Below are 23,386 nucleotides of genomic sequence, written 5' to 3' on the forward strand. Positions count from 1 at the left end.
GTGCACAGAAATCAGACTTGAAGCACTTGAAGGAGGAAGGGATCCTTTTAGTTAAGGGGAATAATCATAGCTTGCACCTGAAAAAGTCAATAGACGAGCTCAGAGGAGAAAGAGCAATACACTATCCTGATTCCCCTTCCCCCAGCTTGGCTATTGAGTACCTATGTGGAGGTACTGTGCAATCAGAGGACCTAAGTTCAAAACCCACCTCTGACATTGACCTGTGTGACCTTGGACAAGTCACAACCTTCATGGTTTCATTATTTCCATCTGCAAAATGAAATATTTGGATGATATGGCCTCTGAGGTCCCTTCCGTCCCTAGAACCATGATCCTAATTGGTGTAGCTTAGTTCAGGAACATCTTCTCCAGGCATAATTATAGATATACTCCCCCTATGTCCCAGACATACCCAAAATATAGCTCACCACAATCCAGTGGACTCTGAGTTGCACAGTAATCGGAACAGAGACATTACAAATGCATGTACACACTGAACCTCATACTCTTGTGTACCTATCAGCTCATACAACTCTTTCTTTGCCTTTCTCTACCCCACAGCGTTCCAGATTTTCATCTAGTATGTCACTTACACCCCCTCTAGTGGTTGCATCTGGGATTACTGCAGCTTTGACTGGTAGCTGCTTTCTATCCCCATCCTCTCCTTCCTACCCCATCACACATGCACACCCATGCACACACCACAAAAAAGCTTCCCCTCCTCTCTGCACCATGAATCTCAGTCACTGTCCTGCTAAACTAGAGCTAAAAAGCAGAATCTCCACCTCACCACTACTGGTAACAAACTTTGGGACCTCCTAAAGCACTTTGCCTTTCTCCAATGCACTTTTCAGTTGCATTTACTGCAACATTAATAACTACAACAACAATGTTGCATTAAATGAGCTACCAGGGCTTGTGACTCATTTCCTTAACAATCTATGAGCTCAACAAGGGCTGGGGCTGTGTTTTATCTAAATTTTGTATTACCATCATTTCTTAGCAGAGTGTTCTGTCCCTAGTGTATACTTTCTAATTGTATGTTAAATGACTGCCTCTCAGAATCCTTAGTTCTTGGAGGCTCAGCTCAAGGGCCAACCCCTTCTTGAGGCCCTTTCTGATCTTTCCAGTGGTTAGTCTGTCCTATCCCCCCTCCATCTAATTGCTTTGTGTTTGCTTTTAATATACTTAGAATTTATTTGTAGTGGTATGCTGCAGTAAGTGCAAACTAGCTCACCAGAGGTAATTGTTCATTTTTCATGTGATCATTTACACCTTGGAAACTAGCAAATGGTACAAATCGGAGCTTGATTTATTGTTGATTGGCTAGACTTAAGAAGGTTATGGAGAAAACATTAATGATGCAGATTAAACTTAAAAGTGTGCCATGTGTACATTTTTTCCCTAGAAAGCCCATTATTAAACATTTACCGGCATGTCATTTGCATCTATATACAAATTGTTTTCCCTAGTAAAATGTCATCTCCTCAAGGAAAGGGGCATTTGACTTTTGTCATTGTAGCTACAATGCCTTGCACAAAGTGAGACTTGCTAAATTGGATTGAGTGGAATATAATCAAATCAAATAAACTGAATAAATGAATCTGCATCTCAGCCTGGTCTTACTCATGACTCTTTTTGCAATTCAGGCATTCCTTGCTCTTCTCTGTGACTTGATCTCCTCATCCGCAGAATAAAAATAGTAACTCACGAAGCACTTTCACATAGCTGTCTTTGTAAACCCTAAAGTAGCACAGAGATATCATAAATCTTTAATAGCTATGACACAAGTTTTAGGACACAAAACTGAATGTGGTCAGTGAGTATGTGTGTATGCATATGTGTGTATGTATGTATTGTTGTTGAGTTGTGTCCAACTCTTGTGACTCCATCTGGGGTTTTCTTGGCCAAGATACTGGAGTGGTTTGTCATTTCTTTCTCCATCTCATTTTACAGATGAGGAAACTGAGGCAAACAGGGTTAAGTGGCTTGTCCGGGGTCACACAGATATCAAGTCTCTGTGGACAGATTTGAACTCAGAAAGACTCATCTTCCTGACTCCAGGTTTGGCACTCTGTCTACTGGGACACTTAGTTGTGTGTGCATAGAAGAGGTCAAAGTGAACAAAGGCAGGTTTTCTCTACCTCTACTAATAACCAGCAGTGATAAAGTGAGTGTGGGGGCACCACTTGCCCCCAAGTCTTCCTAGTTAGTTAATTTTACAAACCACTGTCTCACTAATCTCAAAAAGCTGGCACACAATCTGATAGATTGTGAGACAAGCAAAAAGCCTACTTTACAACAAAAGGGAGAAAGGTTTGGAGAAATAGAAATATATAGTATTGCAACTCAATTGAACTCAAACATTTATTAGGGACCTTCTGTGGACAGAGAAGGGAAGAAATGAAGTGGAAATTCTTCTGCTCTTGCCCTCATAGAGTTTGCAATCTAGTCAGAGGATATGACATATACAGAAAACTGTAATACACAATGGTAAATAAGTGAATTATATGCAATGAGCCATAATTTCAGATAACTAAGAATGAAGTATGTTATCTACCACTTGACAGGTCATTCCGAATGTGCAAAATGACACATATTTTTTGACATGATCAATGTAAAAATTCGATTTACCTGATTATGCATATTTTTACAAGGGTTTTCTTTTTTTTTCTCTTTTTCCAATGACTGGGATAGGGAGGTAGAGATGGGAAAACTAATTTTTGTTCATTAAAAATGAATTAGAGCAGTTAAAAATGTTATGCAACTTCAGGCCATAAATCATAAATTCATAAAATCTAGATTGGAATACACTTTAGGGGTTTTCTTATCCAACCTCCCTCCTATACAAGAATTCTCTTTATGGCATACTCAATGGAATGGAAAAGCAGCTAAGTGAACAAGCACTGTATTAATCCATCAAAATACAAATAGAAAATCTAGACAATCCTTGCTCTCAAAGAGCTAACTAGGGGAGACAACACTTATAGGAGGGGAGTTTGGCTGTAGGATCAGTGGAAGGGCTCAGAAGTTCCAATCTGTGAGGTTCTTAATGTATCAAAGAATAAAATCTCATATTTGTAAGATTGCCCAGAGTTTTATTAACCAGTTGGCCATCTAGGAAAAATAACTTTCTTTCTGAGGATTCCACCTGCTCAGTGAATCAAAGCATCTTCTCTGCTTCAGCAGGTGGGAAGAGAAAGCTTGAAGTTCAGGATATCATCGAGGTCTAGATATTTCCCCAATGTTTGAATTTAAACTTCCAGTCATACACATTGAAGAAGGACATAAGCTTAAAGGTCACTTAGAATAAGTTGGTTTTAACAGCTGGACAGTGTCTTCCTGGCACAGAGGCATACAATTTGGGGGAATGAAGGGAGAAGGTGGCAGTGTACTTAGGCAACAGAAAAATTAGCTTTTTTTTTTAAATAGATGCACTTGAACCAAGTTGGTTTCCTTAAACTCTAAACAGTTAGAAAATCTCGCTTGAAAACCTGAAGAGATGGAAGGACCACTGCTTTTCTTTTTATTCATTTATTTTATTTTTTTTAGTTTATGGAATAAAACAAGCATTTCCACAACATAGCATAATAAAAAAGATGATTGCATATGAAACTACAAATTTATTATGTACAACTTGCTATTCCTTTTAAATATATAACAAATTTATCATGTACATTCCTTTTCTTCTCAGTGAGAACATTGTTTCTCAGACTAATATGAAACCTTCCTCACTGTAACTTCAACCTCTTGGTCCTAGTTAGGTCTGGGGACCATCTCCAGTCATCTTGATCTACATCTTGTCATTGGACCTAGATGTCTCTGGAGGAGAAAGTAAGGCTAGTGACCTTGCACAGCCCTCCCTCGCTTCAATCCAATTAACTTACAAGTCATGGGACCGTCTTCCTGATGTCATGGTCCTCTTCAAGAACAAACAACAACAACCTAGTTATGTCCACTTAGAGATTCAGAGATTGTTAGAGGTAGAAATTTCATAAATCATTTGGTTCAATGTTCCCCTTCAACAGATGGGGAAACTAAGATCCATCTCAGCAAAGTGACTTGGTCGTATATGGAGTTACTGGAAGGTAATAGTACCCAGTAATAGGACCCAGGTGTCTTGACCCTTAACCCTTAACCTTTACCCAATACTCTTTGTGCCACATCCCATTAACCTAATTCATAATTAGTCCTACCTTAACTCCTTAGTAGGCCTTGATTGATCCCTAAAGTGTTTGCTTTCAGACTCCTCCTTGATCCTTTCTTTCAGTTTCTCTCCTAGGGATTGCAAAAGTGGCCTTCTAACTCCACTTAACTTTCTGGACAGGCAAGGTCAGGTTTCTCACTAGACCATCTGCTTTTCAGGATTGCAAAGCATTACTTCCACTCTCCAGTATTTTCTTCCAACCACCATTCACATTAAAAACCCAGACTGGATCTCACAAGGCTCCTTTTCAAACCCTCCTGGGCAAGAGACGAAGGGACTTTTCACAGCAAACAAACTGACCCTCTGACTCTGGCTGCAAAACTTCAGGAAATGATAGTGAGAAGTCAAGGCTCTTGAAGCTGAAACTAGGAGAAGCACTACCTGGAGCTGGGTTGGAGAAGAGATGGCAAAGAAGAGTAGATTGAATAACCAGTCTTGGATGCAGCTTATATAAGGAGCCTTTGAAAAACTGGGTATTAGGCATGGAGATTAGGCATTAGGAAGAAGCATGTAAAGGTGTGTGTGGGGGGGGGTGGTGGGGGTGGTGGTGGTAAAGGAATAGCTTAAGTATCTTTCACTATGTTTGTCTGGCCTGGGAGAGGGGTTGTGAGTTGTGTCAGGAGGCTGGGGGTTGACCAAGATGACCTCTGGTTGCCCTTATCTCCATCGCCACTGTTCAGGAAGAAAAGAACCACAGAGTCAGCTTCTAGCTATTGTGCCTGGACAGGTGGCTCAGCACTTTCTATTCTGCCGAGGGGCTGGGGGTCAGGAGTGGGTGGGAGCAGGGCCAGAGCTGGAAGGCCTGCTAGCTTCTTGTTTCCTGGGGCGACTAACAGGACTAGACACCAGCCTGCCCGCTGACTCAGCTCAGCTGTTTCAGCAGGGCCTGGGGGCTACAGAGGGAGTGCTATAAAGGCCCTTTCCCAATGTCAGCCTCTCACGGTCGAGCACCCAACTTGTCACCAGCCCCAGAGTTGCCCGAGTCCACCCTGTGAGTACTAGGCATTTAGTGGCTAAAGGGCTTAGGACGGGAAGACGAGTATCTGAAGAGAAATCGGGGACTGAGAAGGGCATTGAAAATAAGGAGGGAGCCTGTCCATCCTTTCCCTCCACCATACCCCCACCCCAAGCCTCAATTCCCTTTGGTCGATGGACCAAATTCCCAACCCCTAAGACCTCGTTTCCAACTTCCCTGCCCGGCTCCTGCTGTGTCTCCTTCCTGATCCTTTGGGGTGCTGTATCCTGTGAAGCAGCCGCGACTCGGGAGAATTCGTAGTCTAGGAAGTTACAGGGATAGTTGGGAGTGGAGGTGGCAGATGTATCCGCGGTACAAGAGAACCCCCTTGGGGCCCGCGACCCCACCTGCCTCTGATCCCGGGATGGACATCGGCGAGCTCCAGGAAACCAGGCGCCTGGGCGCTGACCCCTAAACCAATCTCGTTGCAGACAGCATGAGCGGCACCCTGTCTCAGGGCTCAAGCCCAGCCCGCCTCACTCTCTGGGAGGAAGAGAATTTTCAGGGCCGCCGCTGTGAATTGATGAGCGACTGTTCCAGCATCCGAGAGCTTAGCGGCTTTCGCAGGGTGCGCTCTGTCAAGGTGGAAAGCGGCGCGTGAGTCACCCTACTCTTTATCCTCCCAGCCCCCCTCCAAAGATTCCTGATATTCTCTCCCCCGAACTACTTACACAGGTCCTAAACTCCGAAATCCTAAGACTCCAAACTCCAAACCTTTAAAGCCTAGATTCTTAGGACCCAGAAATGTGTCCCCTTTCCTCTCCCAAAGGTCTCGGGAAAGTAGCGCAGTCGGGCGCAACTGCTGGTAAGACCTGAAATCTCAGTCTCGATCATGCGTAGATTCCACAAGAGACCGAAAGGGTTTGGGGTCCTGACAAGCTCCTTGCCCTCTGGGAGGCGATGGGGTGGTGCTGGGGAGAGAAGCAACTCCTCCCCCACATCCTCTCCCAGATGGGTGGGCTTCGAGTACCCGGATTTCCAGGGCCAGCAGTTCATCCTGGAGAAGGGCGACTATCCTCGATCTACTGCTTGGAGCGGCAGCAGCGGCTATCGAACAGACCAGCTCCTCTCCTTCCGGCCTCTGCTCTGCGCTGTAAGTCCCGACCCCCTCCCCGCATCCCCCCCTCCCAGCCAAACCCCTGCTCTACCGCAGCAGCCCGGTGGCTCCAGCCCTAAGAACCTATTACAACCACCTCCTCCTTACTGCACCCAGACAACCACCCTGCTCCCTGCATCCTGAGGCGCCATCTGACCCCAACGTTCTAAGCAGAATGACCCAGAGCAGCTTAGATGGGGGGAGCAGTCACTTCCCGGGGCTTCATTTAGGGTATTGCGAAGAGGGAAAAATAAGGCTCGATTTAGATTAGAGGTGTGGTCAAAAATGCAGTAAAAATCAGGGTTAGAGTGTGTGTGGTGGTGGGTGAGGATTAGTGAACAGGGTTAGGATTGGAGTCAAAAGACAATAACCAGGAGGCCAATCTCCCATATATGTTGAATATGTTGAATTTAACGAATGTAGGGCTGTGGAACTGGAGAGGAAGAGGAAGGAGACAGAGGAAAAGCAAAGAAGGAGATGCTCAGAGTCCAATGCTATCTATCTCTGACGACTTCCTTTCCTTATGTATTGAGAGTCAATTCAATGGGGTTGGGGAAGAACCCTAGACTGTGACCAGACTTTCATGGGCCACAGGATGTAAAGTTGAAAGGAATCTTAGGGACCATTCAGTACAGCTCTCACATTTTACCAACGAGGAAACAAAAGGTGAGGCAAAGTGCTCAAGGTCCCACAGCTAGTAAACAGCAGAGCTAATACTTGAACCCAGGCCTTGGGACTTGAAAGCCGGCACCCTTTCCCCTGTAGCACGTGGGTGCTTTTCATTCTTGTTGAGTTACCTCGCCTACCCAAGTCTTATTGTCAATTGTCTCCAGTCGATTCCATTTGAAGTCATCTTCCGCATGTAAAACACATGCTAGATGTGGCTGGGCATCCAAAGAAAGAGGCAATAAGGGCCTTGATCTTAAGGAACTTCAGAGGACAAATATGCAAATTATAGGAGGTAGAATTAGATAAATGCAAATGAGAGGTCCAAAGTGCTATTCAAAATTTGAGGAGGGCAAGATCACTTTCACCGAGGCCTCAGGAAAGGCTTTATGAAGGAGGTGGAATCCAATTTGGGCCTGGGAAGGGAGAGGGACTTCAACAAATAAAGAGGGATTCTGGGCAATTCTAGGCATATAAAGAGGCATAAATGAGCAAAGATGAGCAGAACAGAGACTGTGGGCTGGAAGTGAGGGACTGAAAAAAGCCTTGTCTATCCTGACTCAGGCTTAGCTGAAAGAGAGCAGTCTTAGATAAGGCTGAATGGTGAGACAATATTTATACAGTGTTTGGCATACCTTAAAGCACTATATAAATGCCATTTATTGTTATAATCATTATTACAGAGAGCCTTGAATGTCAGAGTCAGAATCTAGGCTTTATTCAGTAAACAACGGGAACCGCTGAAGGTTTTTAAGTAGAAGAGTGTTGTGACCATTGGAAAGGAAATGTGAGAGCTGGAACACAGGAGGCAGGAAGCCAGATAAGGGGTGTTACAATAGTCTGGGGGAGAACAGATAAACTGAACTAGGGGTTTGGCAGAAGGAATATAATGAGGGGCTGAATTCCAGTGATATCTCAGAGGTAGAAAAATCAGGACTTGTCTATTATAGATATGAAGGCTAAGAGAGAAGAGGCACACCTGACTTTAGATTAGAAACCTGAGACACTGGAAGAATTGTAGTTTCTTTCTTTTAGTGAAACATGAGGTTAAGTGACTCATTCAGGGTCACATAGCTAGTAAGTGTCAAGCATTAGAGGCTGGATTTGAACTCAGGTCTTCCCAACTCCAGGGCCAATGCTCTATCCACTGTACCACCTAGCTGCTCCAGAAAGGTAGCTTCATCACAGGAATAGAGAAGTTGGAGAAATCCTTTGGAGTTCTGATATGCTTGTTATTCTTTCTAAGAAAACCCCCTGCCCCAGCATCCTCACCTCATAAAGTCCCTGGGTTCAGCTAAGAGACCCTGCCCTTGATCTTGTCCTGGAGGCTTGAAATGTAGAATCAGGAAATTGACCGGACTCCTCTTATAACTCCCTGGGTGCAGTTGTGTGTGGGTTGAGGGAGAGAAGTGAAACTGTGTGTCTATGTGTGTGTTAGTTTGCTTGGCATGGTGTGGGGAGAGGATTAGAGTCACCTTTCTGAGGAGGGTAGAAGAGGCATCTGCCTCCACAACCTCCCTTCCACTTTCTCTTTGGGCCCTCAGAATCACAGCGACAGCCGAGTGACCCTTTATGAGGGTGAAAACTTCCAGGGCTGCAAGTTTGAGTTGAGCGACGATTACCCATCCCTGCCTGCCATGGGCTGGGCCAGCAAGGATGTGGGCTCCCTCAAAGTCACCTCAGGAGCGTGAGTGCTGGGGACTGGGATGGGCAACTGTGTAAAAGGGGTTGGTGGGAAGCAGAACACAAGGCAAATGGATGGAGAAAGAGACAGTAATTGGGAGGGCAGCAAGAAAGGGATTTGGGACAGGGGTATAGGAAGGTATGATGGGAAAGGGGGAACAGGGAAAATGGGACCAGGGAGGGGTGATAGGAAAGAAAGATCATGGAGATAAAGAACTGAAAAGGGGTGATAGGGAAGGGAGGACAGAGAAATAGGGAACTAAGAAGTGATAAGGAAATATAGTACTTGGAGTCAGGAAACTGGGCAAAGATGATAGGCAAGAAAGGAAGGGAGAACAGAGAACCCAGACAGATAAAGATGATGGTTCTCACAAGGGAAGCAAATGTGGTGCCCATAGATGCCCAAGCACAGATGGTTTGGAGGAAGATGCCAAAGACCCTTCGTAACCCACTCCTTTTTCTCCGTGTACCTAGGTGGGTCGGCTACCAATATCCTGGCTTCCGGGGCTACCAGTATGTATTGGAGCAGGACCGACATAGTGGAGAATTTAGAAAATATAGCGAGTTTGGTACCCAGGCCCATACCAACCAGCTGCAATCCATCCGAAGAGTCCAGCACTAGATTTGGCTCTATTTGTCCCCATTACAGGGTCTCCATGAGCATCTGGACCCAGAACCATCAATAAAGGCATTGAATTTGCCTCACCAATTCACATTTCTCTGCATCATCTTGAAGTTTCAGTAGGGGCAAGACACTCCAACCTGTCCTCATTCTAGAAGTCATATCACTTCTCCCTGTCACCCTATAGAGTTAGTTCACCTCATCCATTTGTCTTTCTCTATATACAATGGCCTTCATCCCCTCTAACCTCCCCCCCCCATTCTGCCTGATGAAGATTTTTCAAATAGAAAAGATTTAATAACTTCCTCAGTCTCTTGTAACATGTCCCTCGGCTTTCTCTGTCAGGAATTTCCTCCTGCTACCTAACTGTATTTCTTTGTGCTGTGATACCAGCAAAATTTTCTAGCCTGGTCCTGTACCCAGAGGAGATGAGAAATGGATGCTCACTCTCCCATTATTGTAATATTCCTTCAAAGATCAAAATTTCTTATTTAATATTTGACTCTCAGTTTTCTCCTCTGCAGTATTTCCCAAGCTTGTCTGGCCTCACATGTTCCCATATTTTACTTTGTCTATAAATCATAAATTCACCTTTTCCGTGAGCTCTTGTCTGAGAATGACTGGAGCTTCAGAGAAAACATGGGTGAGTAGGGGACTCCTTACAATTCTCATTACACTACAATCAATCATAGGCACATTCTGACTTAAGAACAAGGAGGTGTTAATTCCTGGTTTACTCTGGCTCCACTCTTACACTCAGATCATTTTCTGAATCCTCTGCCTTCATCCTACCCTGTCCTTCCATTCAAATGCACAGCCACTTTTTCCACACATTTCTATAGTTTTCTTATGCACGCCTTGCTAGACACCACACAATGGTATTCCTTTTCTGAAAGCAGAGCCAGGAGATAGGAAGGGAAGGAACTGGGGAATAGTGCCAGTCTTCAAGGACCCAGGCACCCCAGTCTCAGTAATTTGGTACCAAAGCAACTAAGTGGTCCAGTGGGTAGAGTGCTGGGCCTGAAATCAGGAAAGCCTGAGTTCAAATCAGACTTCAGACACTTCCTATCTGTGTAACCCTGGGAAGATCACTTTTGACTCAGTTTCCCCAGTCTAGTAACATGGAGACAATAACAGCACCTACCTTACAGGGTTGTTATAAGGATCAAATGAGCTATTTGTAAAGTACTTAGAAGAGTGCCTGCCACACAGTAGGTGCTTAATAAATTCATATTTCCCTTCCCTTGATTTAGGATGCCCCACTCAAGGGACCTGGAAAGACAGGCCTACAGAGTTTGATTTTGTCATTATGGACAAATAACCTAATTTCTCTGAGTGTCAAATTCCTCATTTGCAAAATGCAGATAATACAGATAAAACGAAGCTGATGTTCAGCTCACATGAAATGACATTTGCAAAGAGTGAATTCTGGGGGCAGCTAGGTGACACAGTGAGCAGAGCCCCGGCCCTGGAGTCAGGAGGACCTGAGTTCAAATTCTGCCTCAGACACTTGACACATTTACTAGCTGTGTGACCTTGGACGAGTCACTTAACTCCAATTGCCCTGCCTTCCCTCCTCCAAAAAAAAAAAAAAAAGAATGGATTCTGAGTTCTTAAATACACCAGGAGGGGATTTGGAAACTAGAGCAGTTGTAATCACTACCTCCCTAAGTAAAATTCCCCATTAACAATAGCATTTATACAGTACTTTAAGGTTTGCACTATGCTTTGCAAATGTTGCCTCATTCTATAATTAATACAACCCTGGGAGACAGATTCTTTTATTACTGCATTTTGTACATGAGGGAACTGAGGAAGACAGAGGTTAAGTAACCTGCCCAGGGTCATATGGATAGTGTCTGAGGTTGGATTACCACTCATGTCTTCCTTACTCCAAGTCCAGTGTTCTATCCACTGTGCCCCCTAATTTCAATTAGACAGTGGAACCTCCCCAAGTCTCTTAATTAAACCAATTGTAGTTGGGGTCTGGACAGCAGTGTATTTGGCACTAGAGCTATGATTTCTAGTGTCCAGAAGAACCTAGAATCCCACATAACCAGGGTCTTTTGACTAGGGATTCTCCACCCCACCCCAAGGCCTGACCTTCTCAGAGTTGTTCTATGCTAACCATATTGAGGACCTGATCCGTGAGTTCATCTGGAACTCCCAGCAAGGAAACTCCCTCCACTAATACAGATCAATTGCAATACATCTGCTTTGCAACTTTGAGCCATATATTGTTTTTTTTTTGGAGGGGACACTTAGAGATTAAGTGAATTGCCCTGGGTGATCAAGTCAGCATGGGTCAATGGTGAATCTTGAACTCAGGTCTTCCCAACTCTAAAACCAGCTTTCTATCAAGCTAACTTTCCCAGGGAGTATTAGAATCTTAAGGAAGTAAACTTCTTAAATTCCCAGAATGACTCTAATTGGTAGGATGTGGCTGGAAGATTCTTGGATGCTCACCTCCCATCTGGATTCCAGAAGAGTGGCACTGTGATGTAAAGAGAGCTGGGTTAGGAGTCAGAAAACCTGAGTTTGAATACAGTGTCTGCTACTGACTACCTGACCGTGGCCAAGTCATTTCCCTCGGTGGGTCTGTTTTCTCATTTGTAAAAACAGAGGTTGGACTAAAATAGCCTATCAAGACCCTTCTGGTTTTAAATGAATGATCCTAAGGACAGGAGTAAGCAATCTGGGCACTGCTTCAAAGACATTGCCATCCCCGATGGATAATTAGAGCTCTCCAAAAGCAGCATGAGCTATTTTGTGATATGAGTTCTTCAGCACCAGAGGGTTGAAAGCAGAGGTCTACAGTATAACTTGTAGGTCATATTATCAAGGAGATTTCTGAGGGATGGCATGGAAGAGTGGACATCATGGTAGATTTATGATCAGGAATATCTGGGCCTCCTCATTTGTGGAATGGCTATAATAATACTGGTAGCTCCTCTATCAAAGAGTTGATGTATGTAAAGTGCTTCGCAAACCTTAAGGCACTATAAAATTGCCAGCTATTATTATTTTTCCAGCTTTGGGTAGGGGGCTGACTTAATTACAGAATCTCAGTGGGAAGGAAACTCAAGGGTTGTCTTAGTCAAGAAGCATCAGATACTCCCCATACCACAACACTCCCCAGAGACCTGAACCAAAGTAAAATGCAATTGGGAAATATTTAGCAAAATAAAAATACAAGACATAATGTGAATATGTCTTTCTAAGTCCATATGCAGCTTACAGGGATCCTTATTATGATTTAGTAGTCTATTTGACACTAGTGCTTTAGTCCACAGCATGCATGAATAAGAATTGTCTGGGTAAAAAGACTCAAGATGGAAAATGCTATTCACATCCAGAGAAAGAGCTGATGGAGTCTGAATGCAGATTGAAATATACTGTTTTCACTTTCCTTATCTTTTTCATTTTTTTCCTTTTGGTCTGTTTCTTCTCTCACAACATGACTAACATGGAAATACATTTCTATGATTGCACTTATATAACCTGTATCAAATTGCTTACTATCTTGGGGGCGGGGAGGAGAAGGGAAGGGAGGGAGAAAATTTGGGACTCAAAATTTTTTTTAAATGAGTGTTAAAAATTCTCTTTACATGTAATTGGAAAGATTAAAATACTATTTATAAATTGTCTAGATAAAATACCCACTAGCAGTCATGGAGTCTTTCCATAAAATCCTCTAATGAGGGTGATCCTACTTCCTCCTGAGGCAGCCCATTCTATTTTGGGACGGTTCTGATTGTTGTGAAAGTTTGCCTTATGTGGAGCTGAAATCTGCCTTCACAGCTTCCAGTTGCTGCTCCTAGTTCTTTACACCGTGGACAAGGAGAACAAAGCTGAATACCTGTTCTATACAACAGCCCTTCAAAAATAGATCTCAGGCCTCCCTTCTCTGAATTTCCTTCCAATTCTATGATTCTTGCCACAGAAAAAACTGGGTACCACAACAGGACTGATCAATCAAAAAACATTTATTAAGCCCCTACATGTGCCGGGCACTATGCTAAGTAATTATCATTGAATCCTCACAATAATCCTTCTTTGTAGGTGCTGTTATTATCCCCATTATACAGGTGAGGAAAGTGATGTTAAGTGACTCGCCCAGGGTCATGCAGTTAGGAAGTGTCTGAGATCAGATTTGAACTCAGGTTTTCCTGAAACCCAGGCCAATACTCTCTCCACTGTGCCACCTAGGAAAACAGGGTAGCACCAAGGAGGCAGGGCAGAGGGTGGCAGGAGGGCCCTAAGTTCCTTTCTCTCCATCTTTCCTCCCCCACCCCCAAACCTTGGTGTTACTTACAAGGAATAACTTATCAGAGTCTAAAGGAGACCTAGACTTCTTTTGGGGTGGGAAGTGGTAGCGATGACTAGGATATCTTTTCAGAAGATATGGGATAAGCAGGAAGCTGAGTTCTGGGGGGATCAGAAGGAAGGCATCCTGGACAATTATCTCAGCCAAGACCTTTCCTCATTTAATGAATGTGGAGAACTTTGGCCAAGTAAAATGTGGTTTGGAGAGAGGCAAATGTGGAGGGAAGGGGCAAATAGAGAGCAACCTATGACAGACATTAATTAGCAGAATTTTCCCATTGCACTAAAGTTGAGATGAATTGGGTGTCAGGATACCTAACTTTCAGTTCTGGCTTTGTCAAAGAGTCATCATGGTATAGTAAGTGATAGCTGGCCTTGGAAACCAAAGACCTGGGTTCGAGTCCCTTCTCTAGCCTATGCAGGACTTTGAGAAACAGCGGCTATGTGATCCTGGCAAATCACTCAACCTCTCTACCATCTAGGCAATCCTCTAAGACTAAAAATTGCAAAGAAGGTACCAACTGGCATTGGTAGCCAGAAATTCTTTAATTAGAGAGTTCCTAAGGAACTCCCAAAATGCTGGGAGTCCAGTCCCTATCCTTGTCCACTAAATTATCTAAAACTTAGTATTCCTTGAAGCTGTGGCATTCTGGCTATTACCAGATCTCAGACTTGGTGCTCCATCTTTGGATCCCCTCTGACTGGACCTTTGTTGAACACCAAAGGGTGTGGGCTCCCCTCAATCTTCTGAGCTACTTTGGCTCTTCCATGAACCTTTGTCCTGTGACTAAGTTGACTAGATCTCTGTGGATGATGGGTCCTCTGAGCATTCCTGGTAATACTGACCAGCCACACTGCCTTCCCCCAAGGGATGAGGCCTAGGTCTGAAGGAGGCAGGATCAGCCAAGCCATCCACTTACATGAGGTATATGGGGGGGGCAAGGTATACAGAATCTACTCTCCTGAACTCATACTGATTTAAGATTGTGGTTGGATAGCAGGGCCAGCCTGTCAAGGAATACCACACCAGGAACTCTGACAATCTTCCAGGCTCACAGCTCCATTCAATTTACCTGAGGTGGAAAAAAGCAAAGAGACTGTGATCTTGGTAGCAGTGGTTAGAAGTGATTTTCCCCATGACTGGCAGAAAGGAGAGAATCATTGTCCCTCTCAGTACTGGGTCACCTCTCCAGTCACTTTTGACTTTGGAGGCATCCTGCCCTTTTCTGACTCAGTGGTGCCGTCTAAACCTAAAGACAGTGAAATCCTGCCCTTTCCCTTTCCTAAGACTAATTTCAGCAACACTTCTAGGGCCCTTCCCCCCCCAGAGATTCTTCCCCTCCCCTGCCCAATTCCACCCCCAAAGGAACACTTTGGGGTCAGCTCAGATGGAATGGGAGAGATCTCTGCCCTCAAGGCTCTTGAGAGATGGAGAGAAAGGGGACCTGGGTCCCTACTGCCACCCTCTTCACCCCTGTGGCCTGACCCTGAGCCTCCAATCTCCTTGCCAGACTTGGGGAAGCCAGAGACTGGGATTCTCAGGCCCAAGGTCCTATAGTCTTACACCCCAAAGATCATAGCCACATAGTAACCCAAGGAGTGAGGAATTCTCCGCCTCATCTTCCCCCTCCATACCTCCAGAAAATCCTCCATGTAACTGGATGATCCTTTAGAGCCTCTCCACACTACTTACTACTGCCCTCACCCCTTAAGCTCAGATTTTTTCTCCTCAGGATCTCCCAGGAGTTTAGAGGCTCTTCCTAGATGCCAGCCTACCCCCACCCCCACCTTTCTCCTGCCTCTGCCTCAGGGCTTCTCCGATTCCTTCTGCCAATATTTCAGCTCTTCCCGGTACTCCGTGCTCTCCCCTGGTTTTCAGCTGCTGGTAGTGTTCTATGAAGATTCAGGACGCTAAAACAAGTAAGGAGTGTGCTGGAGAGCATGTCATCCTAGAGAAGAAGACTAGCAAAATCCCCTCGATAGAAGGGATTGAAAGGAAAGGGCATAAACCTCCTCTCCCCACAATCCTGGCCTTTTGGGGACTGACCCAAAGGAAATTCTCTTTGGAGAGGAAGGGGTACTGCGCTCTCTCCGGGGGCACTACTTACACTGGAGCTTCATAGAGACTTTCCTTCTATTCACAGTCCTCCCAAGAGGATTTGGAAAAGGAGAAAGAATAGGACAGAAGTGGAACCGGCCTGGGGTTGCAGGGTGGGATGCAAAGCCTGCCAAAGGGCCTTGATTTTGTCCCTAGTTTTAATTCCCATTCCTTCTGGTATTTTCTCCTTTCTGTGTACAAGCTGCTAAAAAGAAATAAATAAATGAGGTTTGAGATCCTTGGCTGGGAGACACCAGGTCAGGGTAACCAACCACTGCCAAGTCTCCTCAAACCCCTAAATGCCTGGGGTCGAGATTGAAAACAACTGTGGATTTATTTTCGGTGACTCGAGTGGAGGATGAACAGAACCCACACCCCATCCACAGAGCTGGATGCCCAGGGATATCATCTGATGCAGTAGGGAGGAAAGAGTGGGATGGGGAGAAAAAGAGAGGGTATATAAGAAAGAAAGGGATAGTGAAGGAAGACAGGGAGAAAGGAAGGAGAAGAGAGACAAAGAGAAAGTCAGAGGGAGAAGAGAGAAGAAAGGCAGAGAGGAGAGATATAGAGAGGGAAAGAGAGGGGATAAAAGGAGGGAGAGATCGAGATGGAAAAAGAAGGAAAGGGAGAAAGTGAGATGAGGGAGGTAATTAAAAAGTGAGAGGGCGATGGAAGATGGCCAGGAAAGAGAGAAATGGAGAGATCACGAGGGAAGAGAAAAATAAGAAAGAGAAAGAGAGGTTAGAAAGGCTAGAACACAGAACAATGCTGACAGAGTGCTGTAGGGAGTGAGGAAACAAGAAAAAAGCAAGAAGCAGACAGAAAGACAGGAATAAATATTAGATAATGACAGAAACCAGAAAAAGAAAGAGACAACAAAGTGGGGAGGAAGATGGAGGCTGAAATAGGTACAGGAAAGTGAGGACAGAGGAGAAAGGGCAGAGTTGGAAGGGACACAGACACAAGGAAAGAAGAGAGAGAAACAGAGAGAGAAAAAGAGAAAGGAAAAGAGGGGATGTGGATGAAGGAGGAAAGGAAAGGAGAGAGACCTCGAAACAGGGGAAGAAGAGGGAGGCTGGACCAGATGACCTTTAAGGTCCCTTCTGGACTCTAATATTCTATGGGTCCATGAGGAAGAAAGAGGAAGAGCCAGGGGTGGGGGTCGGTGTATGAAGGGAGGCGGGGAGGAGATAAGGGGAGCGGCAGATCGGGCTGGGAGCGGAGAGACGCGAGAGAGGGAGCGCTAGGGAGAGGGAGGGAAGCGGAAATTTAAAAGTGAAGATGGAGATAACGCAGCCAGGAGACGGGAGGGAGGGAAGAGAAGGGAGGGGATGGGAGGGGAAAGGAAGAGAATGAAGGGGAGGAGGGGAAAAGGGAAAGATGAATACTGGGGGTTAGAGACTTTGGGGGAAAGCGTAGCTGGGAGTTTGGGGGGAAAGAGAGGTAATGGGCTCCCTTGTCAAGTTGAACCCTGTACCCCTAACCCTGGTCCTCCTAGTCTCTCTGGCTTCCCTCTAAACTCACTGTTTGCAAAGACTCAAGAAGGCGGAAAATGGGTCCCTGCACCCCCGTTCCCCACTAGCTCAGCCCAGCCCATCCGGGTCCAAGTCTTCCCTGCCCCTCTGTCCCCCATTTCCTCCTGGCCTCCCAATGTGTCTACTTGGTCACGGTAAGGGGCGGGGGGAGGATGCGGGGGGCAGGGGGCGCTGCTCGGCTGCGCTCGACAGCAGGGACTTTATTGCGATGGGGCCGATAAGAGGGGCGGGGGGGGGGGGTTCGAGGCGGCAGCACTTTAATTAAAAAGGAAATTGCGGCCTCGGCCCGAGACGCGCGAAGGGGGACAGGAGAATAGGGGGGCTGGGGGCGGGTCTCCAGGAAGCCCCTGTGTGAGCACCGCCCCAGGCCCTCCCTCCAGCCTCCTAGACCGCCAGGCCTCTCAAGCGCCCCCCCCGCACCTTAGGGTGCCCCCTCCCCTCGGCCGGGCTAGGCCTAGCTCCATCTCCTCCTCCTGGGTGAAGGCGGCGGCGGCGGCGGCCTCTGGAGGGTCTCCAGGGCCCCGGAGCGCAGTGCCTGCCCTCCCCCGCCCCTGGCCGGGACCGGCCCCCCTACACCCACCTCCCACCGCCCAGTCCGGAGGCGGCGATGAGACAGAGCGGCGCCTCCCAGCCTCTGCTGCTGAACATGTACCTGCCAGGTGACCTGAAGGGTCCGGCCGGGGAAAACGGCTGGGAGGAGGCACAGGGTCAGGGGCCTGGGGTTTTCGGGATTATCAGTGTTTGGGGAGCAGTGCAGGGGGAGAGGGTTGAAGGAACGGGAGATTGTGGTCTTATTGGGTGATGAACTAGGTCTGGGATTCCAGGGGTCTTGAGGATGGGGCGGGGGCGGGGTTGGCGGATAGGGACGTTTGAAGACTGAGAACTGGGGGATCAAGGAGAGCCGGCTGAAAAGATGGGTAGTGTGGGAACTAAAACCTAAGAGGACCCTGGCACACCCCCACCACTAGGCTCAGTCGCACCGGCCTTTCCTCACCTTTCCTTTATCCCTCTACCTTTCTGTCAGGCTTAAAATCCCTCCTCTCCACTGAAGCTCCTGGTCCGCTTTTTAATCCCTGGGGCTCCGCAAATCGAATCACTGACGCTCTTTCCTTTGGGTGTCAGTGCTCCCTTTCCCTGTTTCGTCTGCTGTCTCCCTCTCCGGCTCCTGGTCGGTTCTCTGGGCCCCAGCACCCCCTATATAAGGATCCCGCCAGCTCGGTCGGAAAGCGGATTTCCTTTTTCCTGGACGCGTTTCCTGACTTGGGCTCCACTGAGGCACTCAGCTCCTCTCAGCGCCGCTCCGCGCCACCACAGGCTAGGGGAGAAGGAGCAGAGCTGGCCGGGCTGGCTGCAGGGCAGAGGGAGCGTTGGAGGCCTGGGCCAGTGCACCTGCCACGCCCTGTTCTGCCACCCAGTACCTCGGCTCTGCGCTCTGAGCAGCCTCTGCTTTTCTAGGGTCCCAGAGTCCTCTGGTCTCCTCCCAGAGACCCTAAATTCCTCTCCAAATTTTTTCCAGCCTCAGTTGTCTTCCCCACATTCCCCTGCGCCCCTGGATATCTTTCCCACAACCTCTGCACTCTAGGGTCTTCACCCTACGTCCCGTGCCCCCTTCGATATTCTTTCTTTCTTTTCCTCCACAAATCTTCTCTCCACATAGTCTCCTCCTTTTATGACCCTTTCCCTCCTGGTTTTCTTGCGCGGGGGTCCTGATTTCCTCCCCACACCCTCTGTGCTCTCACATCTTCTCAAAACCCTTGTAAACCCGAATGAAGTCGAAGCCCCTTTATAGCCTCAGGTGTCCCCTCTGGTCCCTTTGACCCTCCCCTCTTCTAGCTCCTCTATCTGCTCTCAAGAAGCCTGAGCAGTTTCTCTTTCCCATTCAGATTCGGTTGGGGAGAGTCTTTTCAAGGAAGGCAAGAGTGGCTGGGGGCCGCTGAGCCCCGCAGTGCAGAAAGGTGAGTGTTCTAGTCTGGGAACCAACGAATCGAAACTAGGAGACCAGGGATGCAGGGAGCGGCGAGTCTGTAAGAGGGGTGAGGGCACTCCCGAAAGAGCTAGCTCTGACTGGGAAGCACACCGGAACCGGGGATGGAGAAGACACGTGTGGCAAAATTTAGACAAAGGGCAGGGCCTTGGTGCAAATCTACGGGAGCTCAGGCCTAGGCGTGAACAGATACAAGAACACGGACAGATGCACAAGAGGTAGGAACAGTGGAGGCTGGATGGAGAAACAGACCCAGAGACAGAAGTCAAATGGCTACTTTCGGGTTTGGGGCCTTCTCCGAGCTGGCTGATAATAACAATCCTCCACGTTAAGGCAGTACTTCGTTCCTTACAAAGACTCTGGGACTTAGGTAGGGCAGATATTGTCTCCAGTTGAGAAACGAGGAAACTAAAGCTCAGAAGATGAAGCGTCTTTGTCATAGCGAGCAAGTGCCAGAGCCAGAACTAGTCCCCAGATCTCCCGAGACCCAATAGTCCTCCGAGCTAATTTCATTGCTTCGAGGGAGGCAACCGAGAATTTCGGGAGAGCTCCCACTTGGGGAGGAAGGGGAGAAGGGCAAGAGTGTGTGTGGAGGGCTATTTTCAACTTTGCTTCTGTTGATGCAATCTTGGGACAACCATCCCTAAAAGTCTGGTGAGAGGTGAGGGCTGGAAAGCAATTCTCTGGCTCTGGAGGGAATCGGAAGAAAGACACAGCAGACGAAAGAGGGGGCGAACAGACCAGCTGTTTACCAGACCGAACAAATTTCTACTGCGAGTGACGTCACCACGTTGATGGCATTGATGTCGCTGGCCCTAGTACTTCTGAGAGAGCTCAAAAGGCCGGGGTGGGGGTGGGGGTGGTCAGATTAACCTACTGAGGCTTAGGTGAACTAAACATGGGCAGAGAACTTGGGGAAATATGGGGACAAACTGGGGGGGAGGAAAAGAGACATATCTGTTTTGTCCTGATTGATTCTAATACCTGGAGTAGCCATTCATTGGCTTTTCATTCTGATTTATCTGGAATACTTCGTTAAGATTCAGGGGGAAGCGAGGTCTGGGGGTCCTCACGTGGCCTCATGACAACAGGATCTGGAGCCCTAAACCCCCAATATCAGGTCCTATACACGGGTCCACGGGCCCCTCTGGCCCTGCCCCTCTCCAGTCCCAGCAGAGGATCCGACTGACTAAAATTGACTTTCTGGGAGTAAAGGAGCCCGGGAGCTTTCCACAGCCCGGATTCTTCGAATTCCTCATTTCGGGCCTCCTCAAGCTTTGTATTGACGTGTAGACCGAGGTGGGGAGGGAAACTTTGAGGTCGCTTCAGAAAGAAACAATTGAGAAAGAAGGAGAGTTTTTCTCCAGAGTAGAAGTGAAAGAAGAATTCTAATAGGTCAAGAAAAATTTGTTTGCTTCATTTATCCTTGTCTAACGGAGGCTTGAGAGACGCGTCTTTTCAGATGCTAGAGCTGAGCATCAGAAAAGTTGCTCAGGGTCCGCTTGGGAGCAGATAGAGTGGCCAGGAAGGGAGAAGACCACAGGGACCATAGGGAAGGACACCTGGGGCTGGCTGTAAGCGGTTTGGGACTCTATTAGGGTTCTGAGAAGATGTAAAAGCCGAGGGGGTGTGGAGAGGAAACCAGGAACCCGGCACAAAGGGAAAAAAAATAAGAGCTTTATGGGGGAAAGTTGTTTGGATACTGATTTCATTTGTATAAGAAACCCCTTCCCCCAAGAAAGTTCCATCTACCGATGCAACTGCAGAACAGTCACTTGTTAAGGACAATTGCTTAGAGAGTTGCCCATTGTCCGGAGAGGTTACACCTCCAGGATGTATCCTGAACTGTATTTGAACCCGTCTTCCCGACTCTAAGGCTGACCCGAGGTAGACTTCAGCAATAGCACACAGTTTACCAAGAGTCCTTCAAAGCATCCCTGCAGAGAATAGGTAATGCAAATTTATCCTTCCCTTTTTACTTATGAGGAAACTTGAGGCTCAAAAGGTAAGTGGTCACTGAGCTGAGACTCAGGCTGGTTAAGGAATTCAGCCAAAGGGATCCTCATCAGGATGTCCAGAAACCACAGTGGGACCCCAGGTCTTTTCTCAGTCTCCTGTCTTGCCTACTCCAGAGGGAGTTTAGATTCTTCCCAAGCTGACCGCCACGCTCCATACGTCCCCCTCCCAGGGGATGAGGGACTCTCAAAGGAATTTGCTAAGCCTTAAGGCACTGGCATTTAAAAAGGCATGCAGCAAAAGATGGAGAGGGAAGTCTCTCAGCCGCGAGACAGAACACACAGTACAGAGAGAGGGAGGGGCGGTAGAGAGCATCCCTAGCTGAGCTCTGAGAGTAGAGTAGACAAAGTAGGTGGTGAGACATTAGTGTTGAGCACCCATATTGACCCACTTGCTCAGCTGGTCTTGGGACAAGGCGCAGCCTGTCCCACTGGGTCTCCCCCCCTAGTTCTGAGCTCTCATCCTCCCACCTCTGGCCCCCGGGGGAGGGAGGCCAGCTGCGACTGGGGGGGGGGGGCGCGTGGCACCAGTCCTCAAAGTGACACGCGCGACCCTGCTGAGCCTCGCGAGTCCGTCGCCACTGAACCAGCCCTCCTTGTGTCCCCGCGCGCAGGCAGCGGCCAGATCCAGCTGTGGCAGTTCCTGCTGGAGCTGCTCGCGGACCGGGCGAACGCGGGCTGCATCGCGTGGGAGGGCGGCCACGGTGAGTTCAAGCTGACCGACCCGGACGAGGTGGCAAGGCGCTGGGGAGAGCGCAAGAGCAAGCCTAACATGAATTACGACAAGCTGAGCCGGGCGCTGCGCTACTACTACGACAAGAACATCATGAGCAAAGTTCACGGAAAGCGCTACGCTTACCGCTTCGACTTCCAGGGCCTGGCCCAAGCCTGCCAGCCCCCGCCGGCTCACGCGCACGCCCACGCCGCGGCCGCCGCGGCCGCCGCAGCTGCAGCAGCCCACGACGGTGCGCTCTACAAGCTGCCCGCAGCCCTGGCGCCTTTGCCCTTTCCCGGCCTCTCCAAACTCAACCTCGTGACGGCTTCCGCCGGGGTGGCCCCCGCCAGCTTCTCCTATTGGCCCGGCCCAGCCCCTGCAGCAGCGGCAACGGCGGCCGCTGCCGCTGCAGCTCTGTATCCCAACCCTGGCCTCCAGCCTCCCCCTGGGCCCTTCGGGGCTGTGGCCACCGCCTCGCACCTCGGAGGAGTGGGGGGGCATTATCACTGAGGAGGTCCTCTCGCCTCCTCTAGCCTGGGCTCTTGACCTTGGGGGGAGCCTCCAAATCCCTCCGCTCTTCTATTCCCTCAACCCTCCAAGGTTAAAGAGCCTTCTCAATCTTTCTCCAGTTCCAGCTCTTACTCCTGACTATTTTGAAGACTTCCAGACGGCACCCCTAACCTTCCCCCTTCTTTTTCCATTCCTGAATCTTTGGGGAGCCAGCTCCTTTTCCCCTTTTCTCATCACCACCTGATTTAAACAGCCTAACCAGTGAGTCCCCGAGCCCTCTGGCCTTATCTCCTGTCGGTGATATCGACAACCCATTCATTTGGCGGGATCCCAGCGCTGCCTGGTCTCCTCCCCTCTCCCCACTGAAAGCAGTTTGAAGAAGTGGCGGGCGAGGAGAGCGGCGAGTCGGAGTGGGGCTATCTCGTTGTCTCAATTTCTCTTGTAAGTAGTAGCTCAATCCTTGCCACCCTCCCTCTGGTCGTGGTCCTCACACGTGTTTCTATTTTCCTTCAAGACCCTATTAAAATGTCCAATCTGTCTCCCAGGCTACTGGTTCTTTCTCTTCTTAAATTGCTCTGAGACGAGGGGTGGGGACAACAAACACACATTTATGTAACTCAGGTTTACAAAGCACTTTCCTCACGACTACTTTGTGAGGCAAGCAGTATCATTACCCGGTTTTACCCAAGATGAAACTATGATTCAGAAAGGGCAAGATACTTACCGACGGCTACACACGTCGTTAATAACGAGCCCAAGACTAGGTTCTTTCCCCTACACTACTCTAAAAGCCTCTTGTGGAAAAAAAGGAGCCTACTAGAGCCTGTCCTGCATTGGACTAAATTTAGAAAGACAGACAGATTACGTTCCCTAGGAACCTTGTCCTAAATTTACACTCACTGTCTTCGTTCTGA

General features: G+C 47.8%; 2 protein-coding genes across 2 annotated transcripts; both read left to right on the plus strand.

Moving 5' to 3' along the window:
• The first annotated feature begins 5,658 nt into the window (after window positions 1-5,658).
• CRYBA2 (crystallin beta A2) lies at window positions 5,659-9,289 on the plus strand. The gene is made up of 4 exons (XM_036753652.1): window positions 5,659-5,819; window positions 6,174-6,315; window positions 8,529-8,671; window positions 9,142-9,289. Exons 1-4 carry the CDS (start codon window positions 5,659-5,661, stop codon window positions 9,287-9,289), a joined length of 594 nt encoding a protein of 197 aa, XP_036609547.1.
• Window positions 9,290-17,855: 8,566 nt separating this feature from the next.
• FEV (FEV transcription factor, ETS family member) lies at window positions 17,856-22,472 on the plus strand. The gene is made up of 3 exons (XM_036753169.1): window positions 17,856-17,907; window positions 19,132-19,203; window positions 21,862-22,472. The coding sequence occupies exons 1-3, from the start codon at window positions 17,856-17,858 to the stop codon at window positions 22,470-22,472; spliced, it is 735 nt and encodes a 244-aa protein (XP_036609064.1).
• The last annotated feature ends 914 nt before the right edge of the window (window positions 22,473-23,386 follow it).

The sequence above is a fragment of the Trichosurus vulpecula genome, chromosome 4, assembly GCF_011100635.1.
Source record: "Trichosurus vulpecula isolate mTriVul1 chromosome 4, mTriVul1.pri, whole genome shotgun sequence".
Classification (NCBI taxonomy): Eukaryota; Metazoa; Chordata; class Mammalia; order Diprotodontia; family Phalangeridae; genus Trichosurus; species Trichosurus vulpecula.

Coding starts and splice junctions, on each gene's coding strand:
- CRYBA2 (XM_036753652.1), top strand. CDS start 5,659: ATGAGCGGCACCCTGTCTCAGGGCTCAAGCCCAGCCCGCCTCACTCTC. Junction 5,820..6,173: donor GTCAAGGTGGAAAGCGGCGC/GTGAGTCACCCT, acceptor ATCCTCTCCCAG/ATGGGTGGGCTTCGAGTACC. Junction 6,316..8,528: donor TCCGGCCTCTGCTCTGCGCT/GTAAGTCCCGAC, acceptor TTGGGCCCTCAG/AATCACAGCGACAGCCGAGT.
- FEV (XM_036753169.1), top strand. CDS start 17,856: ATGAGACAGAGCGGCGCCTCCCAGCCTCTGCTGCTGAACATGTACCTG. Junction 17,908..19,131: donor GCTGAACATGTACCTGCCAG/GTGACCTGAAGG, acceptor TTTCCCATTCAG/ATTCGGTTGGGGAGAGTCTT. Junction 19,204..21,861: donor GAGCCCCGCAGTGCAGAAAG/GTGAGTGTTCTA, acceptor CCCCGCGCGCAG/GCAGCGGCCAGATCCAGCTG.